We start from the raw sequence: 20,991 nt of genomic DNA on the forward strand, positions 1-20,991 counted from the left end.
GTTACCCTACCAGAGATCACATTTTTGCACATGCAGGTTTCTTCAGACCTGCAAGCATCATTTGGCACATTAATATGTTTGTCCCTATAGGAAAATCTACTAATCTGATGTGGAATTTCCTATATCTGGTCTTCCTTCAGTGTCTACAGTCAAGTTGTTGGCTATAGTGGCTGAAGCTATGCAGTAGAAAGATCTCTTTGTGTTGCCATACATGAATTTTATCTCCTAGATGCCCCAACCATTGACTCTGTAGATGTGGCCTTATCATGGATGATTGAACAACAGATGCTGGAAGCTTTGCATCTCTGACCAACATCCATAGACGATGTCCTAGTAGAGGTAACAGGAAAAAGAACCATGTTTGCCTGGGCTAGAAAGGAGCAATGAGGATCACACTGGCCTTACACTTTCTTGCTTTCTGGATAAATTTGTTCATTAAAGGCATCAGGAAATGCATAAAAGAGACCCGTGGGCCAATTGTGGACCAGAGCACCCCTCAGTAATTGTTTCTGTGGAGGGATCAGGTCAAAGTAATTGCTGAACTTGTTGTTCAAGTAGGAATCAAAAGGTCACAGGAAGGTTGGTCCCAGCGACCGAAAATCAAAGCTGACAAGGTTGGATTGAGGGATCACTTGTGAGACATTATGATAGTTCTGTTCAATTTGTCTACTATCAGAAATCAGTGCAAGGACATTACCCATTGATCTACTCTCATGGCTCCCCGACAAAGAGGGTATGAGCGTTTTCCTCCCTATTTATTGATGTACCAGTCTCCTGCCAAGTTGTCCATCTGTATGGAAATCACACCTTTGGGAAGAACATCTTGAAATGCATGCAAAGCCAGGAGAACTGCTCTCATCTTTAAGACATTGATGCAAAGACTGACCTCTAGATATGACCAAGAACCTTGGACAATTCTCCCTTCCAAATGCCCCCCATCTCCACCCTAAAAAGGAGGCATCCTTTATTACAACAGTCAGTGGTGGACATGTGTGAAATGGATGACCTTCTGTCACTGACAGAGATTTTATCCACCAGCTGATATACTCTCTGCATATTTGAGTGATGCAAATGTTGATATGTAATGGGTGAATGTTTTGAGATCATTGTACTGAAAGGGTCCACTGGAGTACTCTAATGTAAAACCTAGCTATTGGAACCAGTAAATTCTTGGAGGCCGTTAGACCTAAAAGTCGTAGAGGTAACCTTACTGAGGGTGAAGAATGTTGAAGTACCTGTGTAGCTGTCAGACATAGGGAGAGCACTCTGGGGTGAAGTAATTTGGCAATTTGTTATGCTGACTCTAGGTGGCATCCAATGAATTGTATTTCTTGTGCCGGATCCAGTTGACTCTTGGTTAAATTTACCATGATTCCTAGGTTTTGCATTAGGTAGAGCAGAAGGTCTAGATGATGTAATAGCAGATGTTTGAAGGTAGCAGTGAACAGCCAGTCACTGAGATATGGGAAAATATGGATTCCTAGTAGACACAGATGTGCTGCAACCACTGCCGTTGTCTTGGTAAACACCCTGGGGATTGTTGTGAGAGTGAAGGGCAGAACTCTGAATTGCTAATGATTGGCATTAAGCCAAACATGGAATAATCACCTGGAATGCTTCTCCATGCTTATATGATATGATGCGTCCTGGAGATCTGTGGAGCACATTCAATCAGCCTTCTTCAGAAGAGGCAATATGGACTGAATCATGACCATCCAGAATTCTGTGTTTTTTATAAACTGATTTAGATGACTCAGATCTAGAAATGGTCTGAGGTCCTCTGTCTTATAAGGTATTTAAAATAACCTTGAATAGACTCCAGAATGTAACTAGACATTGAGGATTGGCTGGATGACTCTTTTTCTAGTAGCTTGGAAATTTCTGCTGTTGCTGCAGGTTCCCATTGACTGGGTAGAACATCAGGAACTTTCTTCTTATTTTTTTGGTGGAAATGAAAAGGGAATTGAGTAACCTTTGGAAATTATGTTTAGCACCTAGGATTCTGTTATGTTTAGGCAGGCTTGTGGGTGCATGGATAAGAGCCTCACAATTGCCACCAGAGTGCAGCAGCTGGGCAACCTTTCAGAAGTGCTGGTAGGACTTCTCGGTGAAGGGACCATGAAAGCCCTGATTGTGTGGTCCACCTCTGCCTCTTGGGTGGACATCCATTAGAGTTTGGTCCTCTGTCATGAAAAGTCTGTCCCCAGGAATATCTTGATAATAACCCTGTAATTTGCAGAACCACATCTTCTTTCCACCCTTCTGATAACTAGAAAAGTTCCTTTGATGGATGAAAAAATGGATTCCCACTGCAGGGAGAGTTTTACAATCCTGTTGACTTCTGGTCAGTGTGTCTTTTACCTCTGGTCCAAAAAGTGTGAAACCATCAAATGGGGCATTAATGAAGGACATCTTCAAGCCTTATGTGAAGTCACAAAGGTGCATTCATGCATATCAGTGCATAGTAATGCCAGTGCCTGCTGCCCTAACTGTACCATTAGCTAGCACTCACATGGTAACATTTAATATAAATTGAAGGGTAGTTAGCTGGGAGTAAACAGTCATCTGAACATCTTCAGGCAGGATACTGGAGAGAGACTTAGGACAGCTCTTTAATCAAGTCTCTCTGAAATTGTGTTACTGAGCCAAATAGTTCAGCACTCGGAAGGCAAAAGTTGCTGAAGTGTAAGTCTATTTCTAAAACCTGTTCAGTGCCATAGACTCATTGTCAAGGGGGTGAACAGAGGAACTTTGTTATGATAATTCCTTCTTGGTGGCTGCTGCTACCACCATGACATCTACAGCTAGATATCTACTCCAATGTTTCCTGTCATTAGGTACTGTCAAGATCCTATCTGGCTTCTTTGGTATAAGTTCCACCACATCAGTGTCCTTCTATGCCTGCTGAGCCAATAATAATAATAATAATAATAATAATAAAAATAATAATAATAATAAAAAGATCAATAATGGGCTGAATGGGTGGTAATATCTAGGATGAATATGAGCCAGAACCAAAGGCCTCTAAGAACACATTTTCATCTTGTGAAGGATTATCTGTGGACCATTCCCCCTCATTGTTTCATCAATTTGAGGATCTCACTGAAGTTGATGTTTTCCGAAAGGGATCTGGAGAACCTTTACCCCCATTCAGTGAAAGACTCTGGGGATGTGTCTATGTGCTTCCATATGCATGTCTGTTTCCTGTGAACCTATACTGGCAGATGGGTTGCAATCAAACTGGGAACTCACATAATCAACAACCTTGGAAGCCTATGGTATCAACTGTCCCTGTCAGATAGAACAAAGGGAAGAAGAAGCAGAATCCTCTTGAGGCTTGAGTGTTGACAGTCTGAGTGGTAACACCTTTTCTTTCAGCACAGGCAAAATCCTTTCAAAATTCTTGAAGGCTGAAGCTGCAAATGGTCCCAAATGAGATTTCTTGTCCAAAGAAGGAGGAGACTTTTTGGCACCAATGAGCCTCAGCCCCAAAGCTGATCTCAGACCTGAGCTGTCATGGGCCAAGGTCCTGAGAGGGAGAAACAGCTCTGATAACTTTGGAGATGACCCATTCCCTTAAGTCCTTGATCTTGCACTGATGCTTCAGCTCTGAGACTCTTCCTGATCTGAAAGCATCAGAGTCAAAAGAGATAGGGATACACTCAAAGTAGCATGAACTGTCAGCTGTAACAAAGGTACATGAGGGCAGGTTGTATCCCATATAGCTGGGTCTGATGGATGAACTGGTACCAGAGAGAAAACAGGAGGGGTTGTTGGACCAGTACTCAGCATGCTCAGGGGTGATGGCACCAAGAGAACCCCAAGCTGAATTTGAGTTCTCAAGAACTTTCTCCATTCTATTGACATCTTGCTTGGTAAGGCTTCCAGATGACCAAACAAAGGAAGCTACTGAGGGTGGTCTCAAATATCTTGTGATCTGTAATATTGGAGAGCAGTCTTGGGCTCAACAGTTCTGGGGAGAATTGGAGCCAAGGAGATGAAGGTAGGGTCTGAGGAACTTACGCATTGTACCTCCTAGTAGTTTTGGGATCCACACTGACTGAAGCACTGGGATCTAGAGAATGCTTCACAGACTTTTCTAACTTTTCATTTTCTTTTTTTTACTTCTCCTTTTCTAGTCTTTCCTTCTAGCTTGTCTCTTTTTGCTTGGTCTTATTTCTTGGCTGGGGAGGCAGCAGCAGCAGTGGATCAAGAGGAGGCAGCTGAAAGAAATTACTCTGTCTATGGAGGAAGAAGGCCTTTGACAATAAGCTTTTCCCTATAAGTTCGGAGAGCTCTAGTGCCAAAAGAGACACGTGTTTCATGGTCTGTCTCTAGATGGGCGGTGCCCAAGTAATAGGCACACAAAGAATGTGGATTCTGGGGGGGGGTAATTTTGTGCCCATATTCAGCAAAATTTTAAATCCCTGACTGAAATTCTGGAAACACAGGGATACAGTCAGCACTACAGAGACACATGAAAATATGAAGTATGTAAAGTTAAAGCACAACAAAAGTTTTAAACACTCTAAAACTATCTATCTAAAAACCTATCAAAACTAATAACTATTAATATGGAAAAATAAGTATAAACTATGCATTTTTTAAAACTATAGTTGAAAAACAAGCTGGAGTGACAAGTCTGTCAGTAGGAGAGGAGATTGTAGAAAAATTATTGCTAGATGCCACAAAGAATACACTTTGATGAAGAGCCCTCATAGAACATATCTGATGCTTTAGGCAGCAAGTGAGATATAAAGTTCCTAGGTATAGTGGGGGGAATTATGGGTAGGGGAGGAGTCAGAACCCTGGATCCATAAAGCTTCCAAGATGGTGCAGAGGTCAGATCCAATCAGATCTGACAGTGCATGTGTGGAATCAAATGAAAATAGAAAACACAGTATCATTTTACCTACACTGTTCCACACAATGTTTTTTTTTCCTTCGTTGTAACATACACACATACAAGTTTAACCTTTGTATTTTGCCTTCCCATGTCATGCACGCAAGTATTTAGCTCACTGATATTGACATCTCACCTGTGCAAGTCTTTAATGTCAATTTTTTATGGCACATATGGGAACAATTCCTCACAACTATGTTGCAGAATTTATTGAAAAAGTAGTTCCTCTATCCAACTCTATATTAAATTATATTTCTGCTACCTCAGGACTGTGACAAATAATAGTAGACTGTTTAATACATAATATGCTACTCTAAACATATTAAATCATAGTATTTATTTTCTGCATCTGCCTCCAATTTTTTGTTGTTCTTCATTTCCTACATCCATTTGTTCACCGAATGAGAGTCAAGCTTGCCATCCTGCATTTTTTATTTGCCATTTTCTTTGTTTGACTTAAATATTGTCTCATTATGCCTGTTTAAATGGCACCTCAATGCATTCACTTTGCTTAAATTGGAACCACTCAACCGTACGTGACATTCTTTTACACTTTAGATGTGTTTGTTTCTTCAGAGAATGGATTTGTAGTCAACTTATTTTGTCATTCATTCAGTCATTCTGTTTAATATTTGTTAATCAAGTGAAGTAATGTGGTTAAGAGGACTTTTTTAACCATGGCCCAAGCCAGATGATATAACAGAGGTATAGAAAAGCAGAGAAAATACAACTGATACCAAAGTTGGTGTCATTATATACAGTGTAAGTACATAGCTTACATGTTATTTCCAATTTTTTTAGCATTTATAAGGTAATGTTGCAAACAAATGCACTTCATAGGTCATGAACATCTAAGCCTGGCTCCATGCCAGAGGGGATCAGGCCTTTATTGTGACCAAGACTACAAGTTCTGTAAAAGGAAGAGCCAGGTACGAAGGGAAGAGGATGAAAGGACATGGCCCGCTCATCTCTCCTGGAGGTAGGCATGGTAGCAGGCCCTCAGGGAGCACACAGGGAAGTGTGATTTATCTGGTGGAGACCTGTGAAATCACTTCCCATGCTTGAGGGAAAGGGGGCTGTTTACTGACAATGTCTCTTCCCTGTTCCCTCTCCCAGGACCAACACAAGTGGCTTTCCCTTGCCCACTAAAGGGACCCAAAAGTCACAAAGGACAGGATAACCCTTGATGTGCCACTCCAGGAGGATCAAGGGTAAATGATGAGTGATCTGTGGGACAATCTATGGCCACAGCAGATTCATCCACCTGAGGCTGAGTCAAATTACTAGCCTGCTCTGGTGGCAAAGGCTGTTTGCTTTACTTTCTTTTTATGTAGCTGGAAGAAGGACCAACCATGATATCTGTAGTTTGTTTTATGGTCAGTCCAAAAATGGTGCCTCTTTTCCAGGGAAAGCAAGCAGCAAAAGATGGTAAAAATTTAAAGTCTTTAAAAGTTACTTTTTTAAGCAAAAAACACATTAAAAAAGCACTTTAAAACACTTTGCCGGGCCCCAATAAATAAAATAAACACAGTTTCTCCACAGAAAAAAAATGTTTTTCAATTACATTAAACAGATTTTAAATTGACAGGAAAAAACGAGCGCTCCTGTTTAAAAGTACCATTAAGTCTCATAACCGTTGATTAAAACTTAAAGTCCTTGCTTAAAAATAAGTTTTCTAAACTTAATTAATGGTTTAAAGTCTACCCCATCCCGATGAGATCATACACACACACACACACACACACACACACACACACACACACACACACACACACACACACACACACACACACACACACACTATGTTAAAAATATATAAATGTAATTATGTTAAAAATATATAAATGTAATTATGACATGGTCATTGTTCATACTGGATTGAAAAATCAAAGAAAATCCTCCCTGTTGGATGTACAACAGGATATCATGGGATTATTGGATATGTTACCAAACATGTGAAAAGCATATCTGCTTACAAAAATTCTCCCATCACCTTGTATGGCATCTGAGTATGAAGGCAGCATTCTGGCATTCATTTAGTGGCTAACATAGTATCATAGACATTCATTGTGAGAAATAAAATTAATTACAATAATAAACAATTTATATTTTATAATTGCTCCAAATTGTAAAAATAACATAAGGTTAGGATTGTGTTTTATTCACTGCTGGAAGACCGATGCAGTCAGCATTTATGTTCCCAAAGTTAGAATATTCCAGTTATATACCTGCACTGGTGTCCAGTCCATTCCATCACTGAAATGCAGTGTTCTTGTATCTTTTCTAAGTACCATCATATTCTTTTTGTTTAGCTGAGCCATATCTTTTTCATTTTGCACGACATAAATCTAAAAGGTTATTGAGAAGGAGAAGAAAGAAATTGTTAGTATTCCACTGTTATATAAATAAGGAAGAAACAAGATAAAGATACCACTAATTATCATCAGAAATGCTTTATACAGAACAACTAAGTTAGTCTAGTAAAACATCAAGATACTATTTTGTGAAATGAAACAGCTCAAGGTTTTTATCTTATAAACGACTGTTTTCACATTTTCCAAGTGAGCTGGTTCAGTTTTGTAAGGTACAACTTAACAACCTAAGCATTTATTCTGTTGTGTACTGTTGTGTCTTACCTAAGCTGCATTGTCTGCAACTGGACAATATAACACTAAGTAATAATCTTACTGGACAAGAAAGACGTTTCACGCTGCTTGCTGCTGCTTGAGCATGGCACAGAAAGAGGTGTGTACACATTACAATAATGCATGTGCATCATGTACACATTACAATAATGCATGTGCATCATGTACACATTACAATAATGCATGTGCATCATGTACACATTACAATAATGCATGTGCATCATGTACACATTACAATAATGCATGTGCATCAGTGCCTGCAAAAACACCTACTCTCACGTTACTGAAGTTCCAGAAGAGAATGAGTGCCTGTTACTCAGCAGCACATTATGCAACATTAAAACAACATGTGCTAAGCACTTACAGAGTAAACACCTTTGGATATAAATTGTAATTTTCCACATGACAGATTCATATATACAAGTATTATGCAGACGGCTGTAGATGCAAAACAGCAATATACAAACTGTATCCAATAGCTGAACCCCTTGATTTAGGAGCAACAATATGGATTGTATCCTGGCTGTAGAGCAGCAGATACATACTTTGTCCTGGCAATAGTATTGTTTGAGGTCTTCCTAGCAGATCACAGCTTATGAGTGCATCCAGATTAATTTGTTTTCAGGTGTGAATAAAAGGAAGATAGCACTGGCAATAAAAAATATGATATGGATATAGTTGTTAGGTGTTGTAAACAGAAAGTTAAATGTTACAGAAGGATGTAATCAAGCCTCATTTTATGGACACAACAGTTAGTTTCAATCAGGTGAGAAAGGAAAAGATGAATAGTAAATCATATCATAGTATAAAGTATTTAACTGATGCACCATATGTTACGAATATTACTTTATTATTATTTTATTTATTTTATTTTACATTTGTTTACCAGGAAAGTCTGACTGGACATGGGTCCTTTTTCAGCAGAAGCCCGGGGAGAAAAGCTCCTCAAATAAAATTAACACATATTACTAGTAACATTTATATATATATATATATATATATATATATATATATATACAGTTAGTCTTTAGGTTGAGTTAACACAGTACAGTATTTAACATTCAAGTAGCAATATTTAACGTGACATAAAATCTTATAGTAGTACATACAATAATAATATTTTCATAGTAGTTTTTACATTAGAGCAACATAGTTAACAGAAGAGTGATTTGGATATGGTTATGAGGGGTGAGGAGAGGGGGAATATGGGATGGAATTGAGATTATTAAGGTCAGAAGGAGATGGAGTGAAGAGAAGGAGAGGTTACAGTATTAACCTGGAGTGATGCAGTTGCAGAGTCATGAGTTTGACAAATGTGATTGTAAGGATTTTTTAAAATCATGTGTGGATGCAATAGCTGTGAGCATAGGGGGGGGGGGGGTTATTCCATTGTTTAGCTACTGAATTAGAGTACAGGGATGTACCAGCAGCATTGTTTTCTTTAGTTACTTTGAGGAGGAGATTGTTTGAGCAGAGGTTTCTTGTACAGGAATATGGTGTTATCAGGCCTTTCAGGGAAGGGGGTTTGTTGGGGTGATATAGGATTTTATGTGACAGGATAAGTTGATTATATAGAAGTAGGTGGGGAAGTTCAAGCCAATTGAGCTGTTTGAGTGCTATACAGTGATGTGATGTGATCTATACGAACTATTTGTAGCAAATTTATCAATTTTATTATAGCAGGCTGCTAGTTTGTTTAATTCAGTTTTTCTTTATGTTGGTGAGGATTGGGTAGGCATAAAGTAGTGTAGAGATGAGATGTATGTGTGTGCAAGGGTGGCCCTAGTGGAATTTGTTAAGAACTGTTTATTTCTATATAGAGTACCTAGTTTTTTTGAGGGTCTTTATGGTGAGAGAGATATGGATATCAAATTTCATGTTGCTGTCAATTGTAACCTCAAGGAGCTTAGTGTGGGTAACCAGAGATATGATAGTTTTGTTTTTGGATATAATGTTAAAGAAGAGGTTAGGATTGGTTTGATAATTAGGTTGGAAGATAATAAGTTTGGTTTTGTCTGGACTGAGTATTAACTGATGGTCAGTAAGCCAAGATTCGACAGAAAGAAAGGAAGTTTGAGTTTTCTGGTGTAGTTCCTGGAAGGAAGAGGAGGCACAGACTAATGTGGAGTCATCAGCGTACTGGAAGACAGAGAAGTGTAGGGTAGAGGTGTGTAGGTTGTTGGTAAATATAGTAAACAGCAAAGGACCAAGAATGGAGCCTTGTGGTACCCCTATTGTAACTGGGAGTAAAGGTGATAATTCCTGGTGCCATTTAACAACCTGCAGTCTACTTGTTATTACAAAAATAAATATAACTTATTCTGAACTATATCAGAGGTCAGAACAGTGACACATTTTGCTTTTGGAGAGAGACTATATAACAACATTATGAGAGACATGATAAATACAGTTAGTGAATGTTAAAAAAAAAACTATGAAGTGCTGAAATAGTACAGCATATACATATGTGAATTTTCTGATACAGTCAACCATCCTGCAGCTGATACAGTATTTTAGCTCAATTGTTTAACAAACTGTAGTACTGAGAGTGTTTTGCTTGTAGCATGCCATGTTTGGACATATTTTTATGAAGGAAAACAATTTGAAGCATATCTTTGAACATCTATGTAATATCAGAAGAAGGACAAGAGTAATACCGTTAATATGCATATAAATGCATACTGTGTAACTTATTTTTTTCAAATCTCAAGTCTTGCAGAGTCTACATGCTTCCCGGAGGAGAGGTGAACTTTCTAATGAACTTGATTACAAAAAACATAAATGGCAAAAGTTACTGCAAGCTAATAATTCACTGCTTCTTAGTGAAATAACTAACATTAAGTCAACACTTAAAGAAGAACCCCGGGATTCATGAAAGCTCCATGTAAGAATAAGTCTATTCTTACACAGAGTGGATCGTGCCTCTGCAGCACAGCAGTGCGCCTTGTATAGTCATGAAGGCACTCTGCTGTATAACCTGCATGGACACGATCCATGAACGAGTGCAGGGGGCATGCCACAGCAGTGCCTGCACATTTTACATGCACCCCTGCACTCAGAAAGTGCCGTTACAGCACTGTTAAATTTAAACAGTTGCTTGTGAACATACTACACAACTGTTCAGATATTCACAGAATGTCCAGACTGTTGCTCCACATATCAGGCTATTGAAGGCTACAGTAAAAGTACATAACCACAGACACTTGAGTGTCAGATATTATACACTTAAAAAACATGCCAATGCAAAACCAGTTATTCTAGCAACATGTAATGTTTGTAAGTGAAATATTTTAAAACGCCCCCATGTTTGAGTCCTTATCCCCCCATTACTTATGACTCTGTCCAAATATCTTGCTGAAAGAGTTTGGAGGTATGTGCACACCCCTAAAGTAAGCAAAATTTAAAATCCATTTAATTTTTTTTTTATTATCCCAAGTAAAGTTTAAGCGAGGCTGAGCGGGTGTGCGTGTCACACAGCTGTGCTTAGCACAGCTTAAATATCTGAAGAAGCTAAATAGAAATATAGAGGTAAAACTACCAATCCAATATAACGTAGTAGTTAAAGCTACTGCTTTTCATGCAGGTATTCATGGTTCAAGCCCCAATAAAGTCTGTTCACTTTTACATGTGAAAGCAGTTGTAAAAGTCATATGTATTATTAAATGAGATAGTAAATAATATATTTATCAACCAGGACAGTGTAGCAGGTCCAAAAGTGAGGTGTCAGTCCAGAAAAGATGTAAAACCCCCATGCACAACACCCATGCAGACAGGATCTGAAAGTTCGACTACAGAATCCTACACTAAGGCACTGTACGAGCACATCCACTCGTGCATGAATCGTGCCATCCCAAATAGAACCAAGATGCTCTTCTCCAAAAAAAGGAAGCCAATCTGGTGGTCCCCTGCTATAAACAAACTATACAACAGAAGGAAGAAACTGTTGTAGAAAAGAGGAAAATCCAAGGATGCAAAAAACTCCCTCACCAGCCTCAGTAAGAAGCTGAGATCCCTCATAAAATCCTCAAAAGCTAGTTACGAAAATAAAATTGCCAAAGATTCCAAAGACATCCACAAGGCATTCTATAGTTATGTCAAGAATCTAAATGACAATGCTCAGATCTGCTCTGAGCTACAACAGAATGGCATTAAATATACTGATCCCAAGGATATTCCAATATCCTAGCAGATAGATTTAGTGCCAACTTCACCCCCCTCTCACCCCCTAAAGGGCCCATCTCAATACCAAAAGATTGCCAAATTCTGGTAATCACGGCCACACAGGTAGAAACCGCACTTTCCAAAGCTAAGAATACAGCATCCATGGGACCATATGACATCCCAGGCTGTGTACTACATGAGCTACAAAATGAACTGGCACCTCAACTAAGTGTCATGTTTAATCATAGCCTCACCTCAGGCTTTGTGGCCATTGAGTGGTGCACAGCAACAGTTATCCCACTCCACAAGGGGGGATCCACTTTGGATCCCGGGAACTACTGTCCCATCAGTCTGACAAGCCTGATCTGCAAGGGCATGGAGTGCATTATCATGGAACTTATAAACAAAGACAATGGCAACCTTCAAATACTGGACCCCACCCAGTTTGGGTTTGTGAAGGGCCAATCTTGTCTCCTGAATCTGATTGACTTCTTAAAATCAGTCTCCCTTGCTGTGGATGAGGGTAAGGCAGTCCACACAGCCTATCTGGACCTCACCAATGCCTTTGACACCATCCCCCACTCTGGAATCATAGATAAACTTACTAAGCTGGGTATAAATCCCTACATCACTCATTGAGTTGCCAACTGGCTTACTGACAGAACCCAGACTGTAAAAGTAGCCGACTCCAAATCCAGCTCCAGACAAGTGACAAGTGGAGTACCTCAGGGTAAAGTTCTGGGACCACTCTTATTTGGCATCTACTTCTCTGAAGTACAGGCCAGCACTAAGGGACTTTGGCTAACAAAGTTTGCAGATGACTGCAAACTGGGAGCTATTATTGAATCCCCAAATGATGTGGAAATTCTACAAAAGGGCCTTACAGAAACAGATGCCTGGTGCCAGAGCCATGGGCTCAAGCTTAATGCCAAGAAATGTATAGTTATCCCCTTTGGAAAAAAAACATGTACCCATGAATTACCACATAGGTGGCAGTACACTAAACACTGAAAGTGTGATGAGAGGTTTAGGGACACAGGTGGACAGTGGTCTCACTTTCGATAACCACATTGCCACAGCAGTCGGGATATCCTTCTATGTGGCACACCTCATCACTAAGGGCTTTTCATCCGGAAAAAATGAGGTCATTGTCCCACTGTACTCATCCCTCATTAGACCCATTATAGAGTATAATGCCCCATTTGCTATGTATCTCACAAGACATCTGCAACAGCTGGAAAGGCCACAGAAATACCTCACTAAAAGAATCACAGGCCTAAAGCAGATGTCATATGCTGACCATTTAAAAAAAGTCCAGCTATACTCTGTGGCATATCGTCTACTCAGAGGTGATCTCTGCTTAACATACAAGGCCATGTCAAACCCTGAGCTGTTGGACATGCTCCACTTAAAGAAATCAAAATCCCTCAGAGCCACATGCTCCAGGGATCTAAACCTTGTCATCACAATGAACAAAACATGCTGGAGGGATAGGTTTCTGACCTAGAGACTCCCCATACTCTGGAATAGACTGCCCATACATGTCAAGCAGAGCACCTCATTGGCCCTTTTCAAAAGGAACCTTGATGATTGGATGGGAGATAGGAAATTCACCCCAGGTATCATGTCAGTCACCCTGCTACACAGGGGTCCAGAGAAGTAAATATTGTGGGAAGAAATATCAAGGGAATTGTTATGGCTAGGCTTATATAGGCCCTAGGGCCGATAGCCTAGTACCAACCTATGAACCTATGAACCTATATTAACACAAGTGCCTTATACAGTATAGTCACACAAGAATAAATGTAATGAAAGCACATCAGGGATGTCAGGGAAGTTAGACATAAAATTATAATATGTTAGTAATGATAAATCAATCCCAGATGTGACAGTCTATAAAATGATACCTGAGCAATGCTAAGCAGTGCACAGCTATGCTTTGCTGGTGTAAGTATTGCTTAAATATAAATGCTAAGCAATGAGTAGCTCAGCTAAGTGGAATTGCGCATTGGTAAGCAGAGCTCAACATGTAAACTTTTAAGCATTACCAACCATAGTTAACTGGGTTTGCACATAACTTAGCTAAGCTCAGCATATTCAAAACATTCCAATCATGGCAAAGGATGGGAAATCAGCCCTATTTAAACCTTGTAGGTGGGAATACAGCCCATAACCAGTTGTAGCTGATCACTGCAGGCACCATGTCTGTAGTTGGAGAAGGATCTTACTTTTGGGTGCAGTGCTGGGGCATTCAGGAGCCCAGGCTCATGGTTGGACTCCTTGTGAAAGACCATGAAGAGAGGCTGCTGCAGGGCCAGTACCAGGCTCACAGTACAAAGTGGAGACCTGTAACCGTCTCACACATGACCTCACCAGTGCTACTTGTATCCCTTGGACTGGTGAGCAGGTCCAGCACCATTATGCTGACCTCAAGCATAGGAAGAGGGATCTCTTGGATCAGTGGATCCAAGATGCTTGGGCACAGAATGTCCCAGACGTGTGTAAGTATCAGTATCAATTATTGTTTATCAAAGTCCAGCCTAAGTATGAGATAGATAGGTATACATAAATGTTTCTCTATCTCCTGTACATCTGCAGATGAGAGGGCTGTGAACGTGGATGCCCATGCCAGCAGGCTGGTAAGGCTGTGTAGCAAGGCTGGTGAGTAGAAATCTAGCTTGCAGTAGTCAGGGCAAATTAATAGAAAGGAGTAGAATGTCACCTGTCAGTAGTTAGAAATGTGTATTGTTTGCACTGAATAAACAAGACATTAGCAGAGTAATAGTGACGTACAGGATATATATCAATAAAAGTGTCAGTACCTGTCAATAAAACTCAAAACCCCAGACTGATGTGTTTACTTTGGTATGTGATAGTATGAATCTAAATGTGTGCAGGTTCTGCACAGCAACTATGGCTCTGACAGAATTAATTAATTGAGGCTCATCTGACAAAGATTGTGGAGTTGTAAAACAGATTAACTATAAGAAATGTTACATGCACCGAGATCTGATCCCTAAATAGTTATGTTGTGTTAACCATTGTTTTCCATACTGTAATATGTCAAAGTATGAATACACAGTATAAGAACTATCTGCCATGCATGAATGTCAGAATTACAAGGTATATTTTCCAAACAAGAGAGTATTAGGCAGAAAACAGTCAAGAAAGAAGCAATTGGTCCTCAATAGTTCATTGTGATGAAACACAGCCTTGTTGTACCTTTTTGCACAAACAGGCATAGTTCGAATCCCAGGAGTGGTATTAAACTGTATGCATAATTTCACCCATAAATATGTGAATATGTGTAGAAATAGTCAGGTATTGTTAACAAAATTTTCCTCAACAGGTCTGCCAGGTAAGGAAATGTATAAATTAGCTGTAAGAAGGCTGTAATTATACATTGTGTATAACACCCACTGTCCAACCACAAGGCTGCAAATGACAGCAAGATAAGTACATACACCAAGTAGTCTCCTCCAAGAAATGTCCCTCAAGTGTCACACTGTCACAGCTAGTGGTCACTGCCACAAACACCCAGGGTGACCGATAGAAATCAAGGCAGAGAATGGCAGTAGCACACACACACACACACACACACACACACACACACACACACACACACACACACACACACACACACACACACACACACACACACACACACACACACACACACACACACACACACTATGAGTGCACATATGTAACCTTGACTATGTGAATACGTGTAGAAAGATTCAGGTATTGTTAACAGAAATTTTCTCCACAGGTCTGCCAGGTAAGAAAAGGTATAAATTAGGTGTAAGAAGGCTGCAATTATACTCTGTGTACAAACATACCACTGCCCAACCCAAGGCCATAGGTCAATGTAAAGTGAGGTCATACCTGGAGAGCAATGAGTAGAGCAATGATCATTAAAGTTGTGAGGAATTGAAGCCTATACAGTTGTTAATTGACATCTCTCTCTCTCTCCCCCACCCTATCTGCACCAGTAATCTAAACACATAAAGCAATAGGTATGTTTTTCACCAAATCTACTGTTGGGACATGTGTCCTCTTGTTCTGCAAATATTGAAATGTTTGATTATTAATGTTCCCTGTTTAAATACTATCATTGGCGGCCTGTTGCTATCAATGTAACCTGCATGCCGTTATAATGCCCACTGTGTTTCCATACATGCATGTGTTCTGTTTGCTATGCAACTGTTTCAAATCTATTTAATGGTGTCAATTGCAACGCCCATGCATGCTGTTATAACTTATCCTGGAATGTGTTGTTCATGACTAACCAACATATGTTGTAAAACCTCAACACCATACCATGTCTGGGAAGGCTGATCCCAGTGGATCTATCTGTCCCACCTCATATGGCTGTGGCACTGGGCCCCAGCACATCTAGGACCCAACCTGGGACCTCCTCGTCTGCTGCTCCTGCACCACCTTTGGGTGGAACTGCCTCAGGGGATGGGACCTGTCCCCCCCTGGGAGCAGGCACAGACAGGACTCTGTCAGGTCCAGAGTTTGGTGCATAGCGAGCTTCTAAAGGAGTTCGGAGATATGCTACCCCAGCTTGAGGACCGTGTAGTGTATCTTGAGAGTCAGCCTGCCCCTCCTGCTCAGCCCCCAACACAGCCACTTTTGGGGCCATGAAGGTGCAGTAGTGACTGCCCATGGGTGGGGAACTCAGTCCCACTGTATACATTTGGGGGATCATGGGCATCCAATTTCCAACCACCCTCCCCGTCCAAGGTGTTTACCCCCACATGTGTCATATACCACCCCTGTCTTCTGTCTTTTTTGTCTTGTCTGTCTTCCTACCCAAATTACCTCCCCAAATATACCTACTATCCTTCCTCAACATCCCATTCTCACCTCAAAAAAAGGGGGCAACCTAGCTCCCAAAAAAAATTACACCCCATACATAGCTGTTCATTCCTCACACAAGTCCACTGGACACATGTAATCTGGTCCAATTGGCTTACCAACACATTATTGTTGTCCTAACCCCTCTCTCAGGGGTTTGAGTGTCCAAATGTGCCTCCAAATTTTGCAGAAGTGCACAGCTGTTGCTGTAGAAGAAATGGACAGCTGTGGACCTTCCCTACTTCTGTCCTGCACATCCCTAGCTATCTTTCATATTGTTTTTCCCTCTGTGTGCCCCTTGTTTCACCACTTTTCTAGCACCCCTTTTTTCTTTTCTTTTAAAGAAATTAGCAAGGGGGTAAGTGGAAGTAAGCAGCAGTAAGCGAGTTTGTGTGATGCTAAGCGATGCCTACACAGATTAAGCAGTTTCCCATTTTACCTTGTGTTGGCATCACTTACCATTGCGCAAATCCACACAAACCCATTTACAACTGCTTAAAACTGCCTTAATCACCCTGTCTCCATCAGCCACTTTTCTGCCCAACAACAAAATAATCAGACCTGCCAAGTCTTGAATCCAGGACCCTGTACACCAGAGTCACAGCAATGTACCACTACAACACCTGAGTTGTAGGAATTTCTGTTGCTTTTTCAAATATATCATTAAGTAAGGTATTGAACAGTAGTGAAAAACACTGTGGAGGCAGTCATGTTTTTATATATAAATATATACATATAAGATATGTATGGTGAGAGAAATATGATAAAGTATATACAACTATTTATAGAGATACATATAAAATATATATGCATGTAAAATATATACATATTAACGTATTCAAAAATATGAACAACCACAAACCAAATAAATCCCAAGGCAAGCACTGCAAGCAGAGATACCACCAAAAATAAATCAAATACTCTTTAATTTAGCGCTTTCATCAGGTATAAGACTTTTTCAGAATGAATCAAATCAGTACAACACAACTTAAATAGTACCCCTAGCCAATCATCTAAAACAAACATTACATCATTTCCTCCTTGCTCAATTGCAATAGTCATTCCTAGTAAAACACATATATATGTGCAAATTTTTTTTATAAAAATAATAAAATATATATATAAAAATATTAGCAATAAAATACAAAAATTGTTATGAATATAAGTGTTAATATAAGAGGTATTTCTACCACCATTCATAACATAAACATAGATGTCAATCACAGCATAGGGCACATAGACATTCTGTCATTAAGCCCTAGAGCTTGGTAAGCATTTAATTTAATTTGCCACTTCAGTTCCATAAATTCTAAAAAGTCCTCCACTGGTCCATTCCATAGCCCCAAATCAACCTGCTCTACTATAAAAAATTTAAAAGCATGGTTAGGATAGCAACTAATGTGTTTATAAAAATGCATTTTTTTTCATTTTTATGTTTAATGTCATAGAGGTGTTGGTAAATTCTTAGTTTAAATGCATTCTTAGTTTTTCCCACATAATAACTTTCACAGGAATCACATACTGCTACGTAGACCACCCCTTTACTATAACAATAATATTTTTTCACAGTTTTTACATATCCATATTTTTTATTCTAATATTGGTAGTATCCATAATGTAGGGGCATTGAGGACATCTTCCACACTTTAAACTGCCACCCTGCTCCAAATTTTTGTTTTTCCTTTCTAAAAGTCCTTTAAATGAAACGTCCTTTTTATACACAGCTATAGGTTTAATTCCTATTTTTTTCCTGCACTTCTAGATCAGAATTAAATATCCTCCAGTATTTATTAATGATGTTCTTAATCTCGTAAAAATTTGAAGTAAGTTTCATACATGCTCAATATTTTAAACCTAGTTTAAATTGTCATATATCATATTAGTGTTTTTAAAAAAGAGGGTTCGTTATTTATGCTGTGTTATGAGATATTTTATCTCATTAAGCATTTTTTAACTGTATACCTAGTGAATTATACACTGTTATTTTGTATAGATTTTATTGGATTTTCTTTATTGTTTAATTACTTGGGGATGATTTTGCTTTAATTAGCATCAGCTGACACCTTAGAGGGTATTTAAAGAGTGTTAACATTTTTTACTTGTAATGTTCTGAGGAAGTCTACTAACTGTAGTAGACGAAAAGCGCTTCAATTTTATTAAAGTGTTTATGCCAACCTTGATTCAACAGTGGACTTTCATTCGTGACAACTATTTTGGTGCTTACTACAACTAGTGACTTGGTGTGCCTTTTTGTATTTTATCAGTTTCCTGTTTCTTTTGCGGAATAGGGGCATTATTGACATATTACTGTTATAAACTGAGAAAGTTGTTGGTGTAACAGGACTGTTGTAACATATCTGTTTTGAGGGATATGAAGTCAGAAACACAAATGGATGTTACCATTTACTGACTGCAATCCTCAGAGTATGCTACTGAATTTTCAAAGACAAAAAAATGTGTAACACACCAAATATAAGAGTCCAGGCTCTGGCCAGTCTGTGGATAGCCCCACAGTTGAGAGTTATGTCAACCACATGACACTGTCAGACTTAAAATTATGCATAACAACCATATCCACACAGACCCTGTCAAACTAGCATTACTTCAAATGTATAACAACAGTACTTAAACATTCTGTCCCTATGTCTGGAACATTCTCCCCTAGTTTGTTGGGCTGTCTTCACAGTGTTTGTTGTAAGAGGTATTTCCAAATACCCTCTGTGATGCTGTTTGTCACACACCTCCATGAAGTCCTCCTCACAGGCAAGGAAAGGGGGCAACACCCACATGAAGTACTCAGTTATAAGAGTGTGTTTCCATGCAATTAGCTATTGTAATGATACCATAGCTGTCCTACATGCAATTAGCAAGTTGGGAACTCCAACTGGCGCACAGGCCATCAGCTGCTCATGAGCATTACCTAAAAAAGACATGCTGATGCCTATGCAAAACAGATGTATACTCTACATACTGGAGAGAGAGAGAGAGAGAGAGAGAGAGAGAGAGAGAGAGAGAGAGAAACAGACTGAAAAAACAGCAAGCAGGATAGAACCACCTACACTTGCAAAAAAAAAGGTATGTCAAACAAATAAGCATGTAATAGACTGCAGTAGGGGGTATGTAATAATGGGAAATAGGAAATTTAACATATATGTCTCAACAAGACTTGCTGTACTGATATATTGCTGATTAGAACCTATGGCTGGGCAGCAAGAGTGTAATTACAGTGTACCATACTGAAATAGAACTGAAATGCATAGCAGGTATTACCTGTGCATATGTATGTATGTATGGGTAGGTGTACCTGGCTGCCTCATAATGACTGACATGGGGTGCAAACCATCAGGTAAATAAGCTGTACATGTTGTACATGTGTGTAATCTTAGTTGCTGTGCATCCAACAGAATTACACTTCTACAGCTAATGGTTGTTGCATTGCCCTGACAGAGACATGGGTACTAGAAAAAGCATAATTATCATGTTGAAATTGGAGAGATGTCTAACTGTGTTATGACCTTGTGTCCATGCTTGCAACAAACAGATATATGGCTACCCACATAGCTGTATGGTCTCAGCAAGACTTACTTGTAAAACCTGTCTTTGCCAAAGTAGAGTGATCTCCTTTGCTGGACAGGAGCAATGCACTAAGCACATAATGGGATGCTATATTGGCTGTACAGGGCAAAGTAGGAGGAGGCACCAACTGGGCAGCATGTCAACCTTTGTCTGTACAAGCATATTCAGTCACAGGTGGTGTACTATAAGGTTAACTATGACTACAATTTGGACACATTCACTAAGGACAATCACAAGGCCATCTTCACATATGTATGCAGACTCAGACGTAACAACACAACCCACCCTGTAATGGTGGTCGATCACATCACATACACACACACACACACACACACACACACACACACACACACACACACACACACACACACACACACACCATAGCCACAGCCAACCTGCTGCAGACAAGGTGTAGAGCAAACATCACCCACTGGCTCACCATCAGTATAGGTGGATATGCAAAGCACACGCACCCCTCCCCTCATCATCATGGATCAAGTGCAGACTGCCTAATCAAGATTAACAAAAGCAGGTCCCCTTGGGACCTGAAAACAGACCTGTCTGCATCCTGCATGAACCCAGCCATATGCTTCCAGCTCCATTACACACTGTATGCAAGCAAAGCCTGAGCACCATTGACATCTCATCTGTAAGGAACATGGCCACTGTCAACCCTCTACACAAATGTGAATGATGAATGGGGGTTTATGCACTGACCCTCACTGGGGGGAACATGACACATGAGAACCAGGAGTACAGTACATGTTCATACAGTGCTGCTAGATGCAGAGGTATGATGTGTATGTAAATGGTGGGTAATGATAGGCAGTATTCATGTGC

General features: G+C 39.8%; 1 protein-coding gene across 1 annotated transcript in view; it reads right to left on the bottom strand.

Moving 5' to 3' along the window:
* The window catches only part of LOC122805018 (acetylcholinesterase collagenic tail peptide-like), a 951,363-nt gene that overhangs the window by 285,220 nt on the left and 645,152 nt on the right, over window positions 1-20,991 (bottom strand). Inside the window, exon 14 of the mRNA XM_044075274.1 lies at window positions 7,132-7,251. Within this exon, the coding sequence (XP_043931209.1) occupies window positions 7,132-7,251 (120 nt within the window). The remainder of the gene's footprint in view (window positions 1-7,131; window positions 7,252-20,991) is intronic.

The sequence above is a fragment of the Protopterus annectens genome, chromosome 6.part0, assembly GCF_019279795.1.
Source record: "Protopterus annectens isolate FY-2018-M chromosome 6.part0, PAN1.0, whole genome shotgun sequence".
Taxonomy (NCBI): Eukaryota; Metazoa; Chordata; order Ceratodontiformes; family Protopteridae; genus Protopterus; species Protopterus annectens.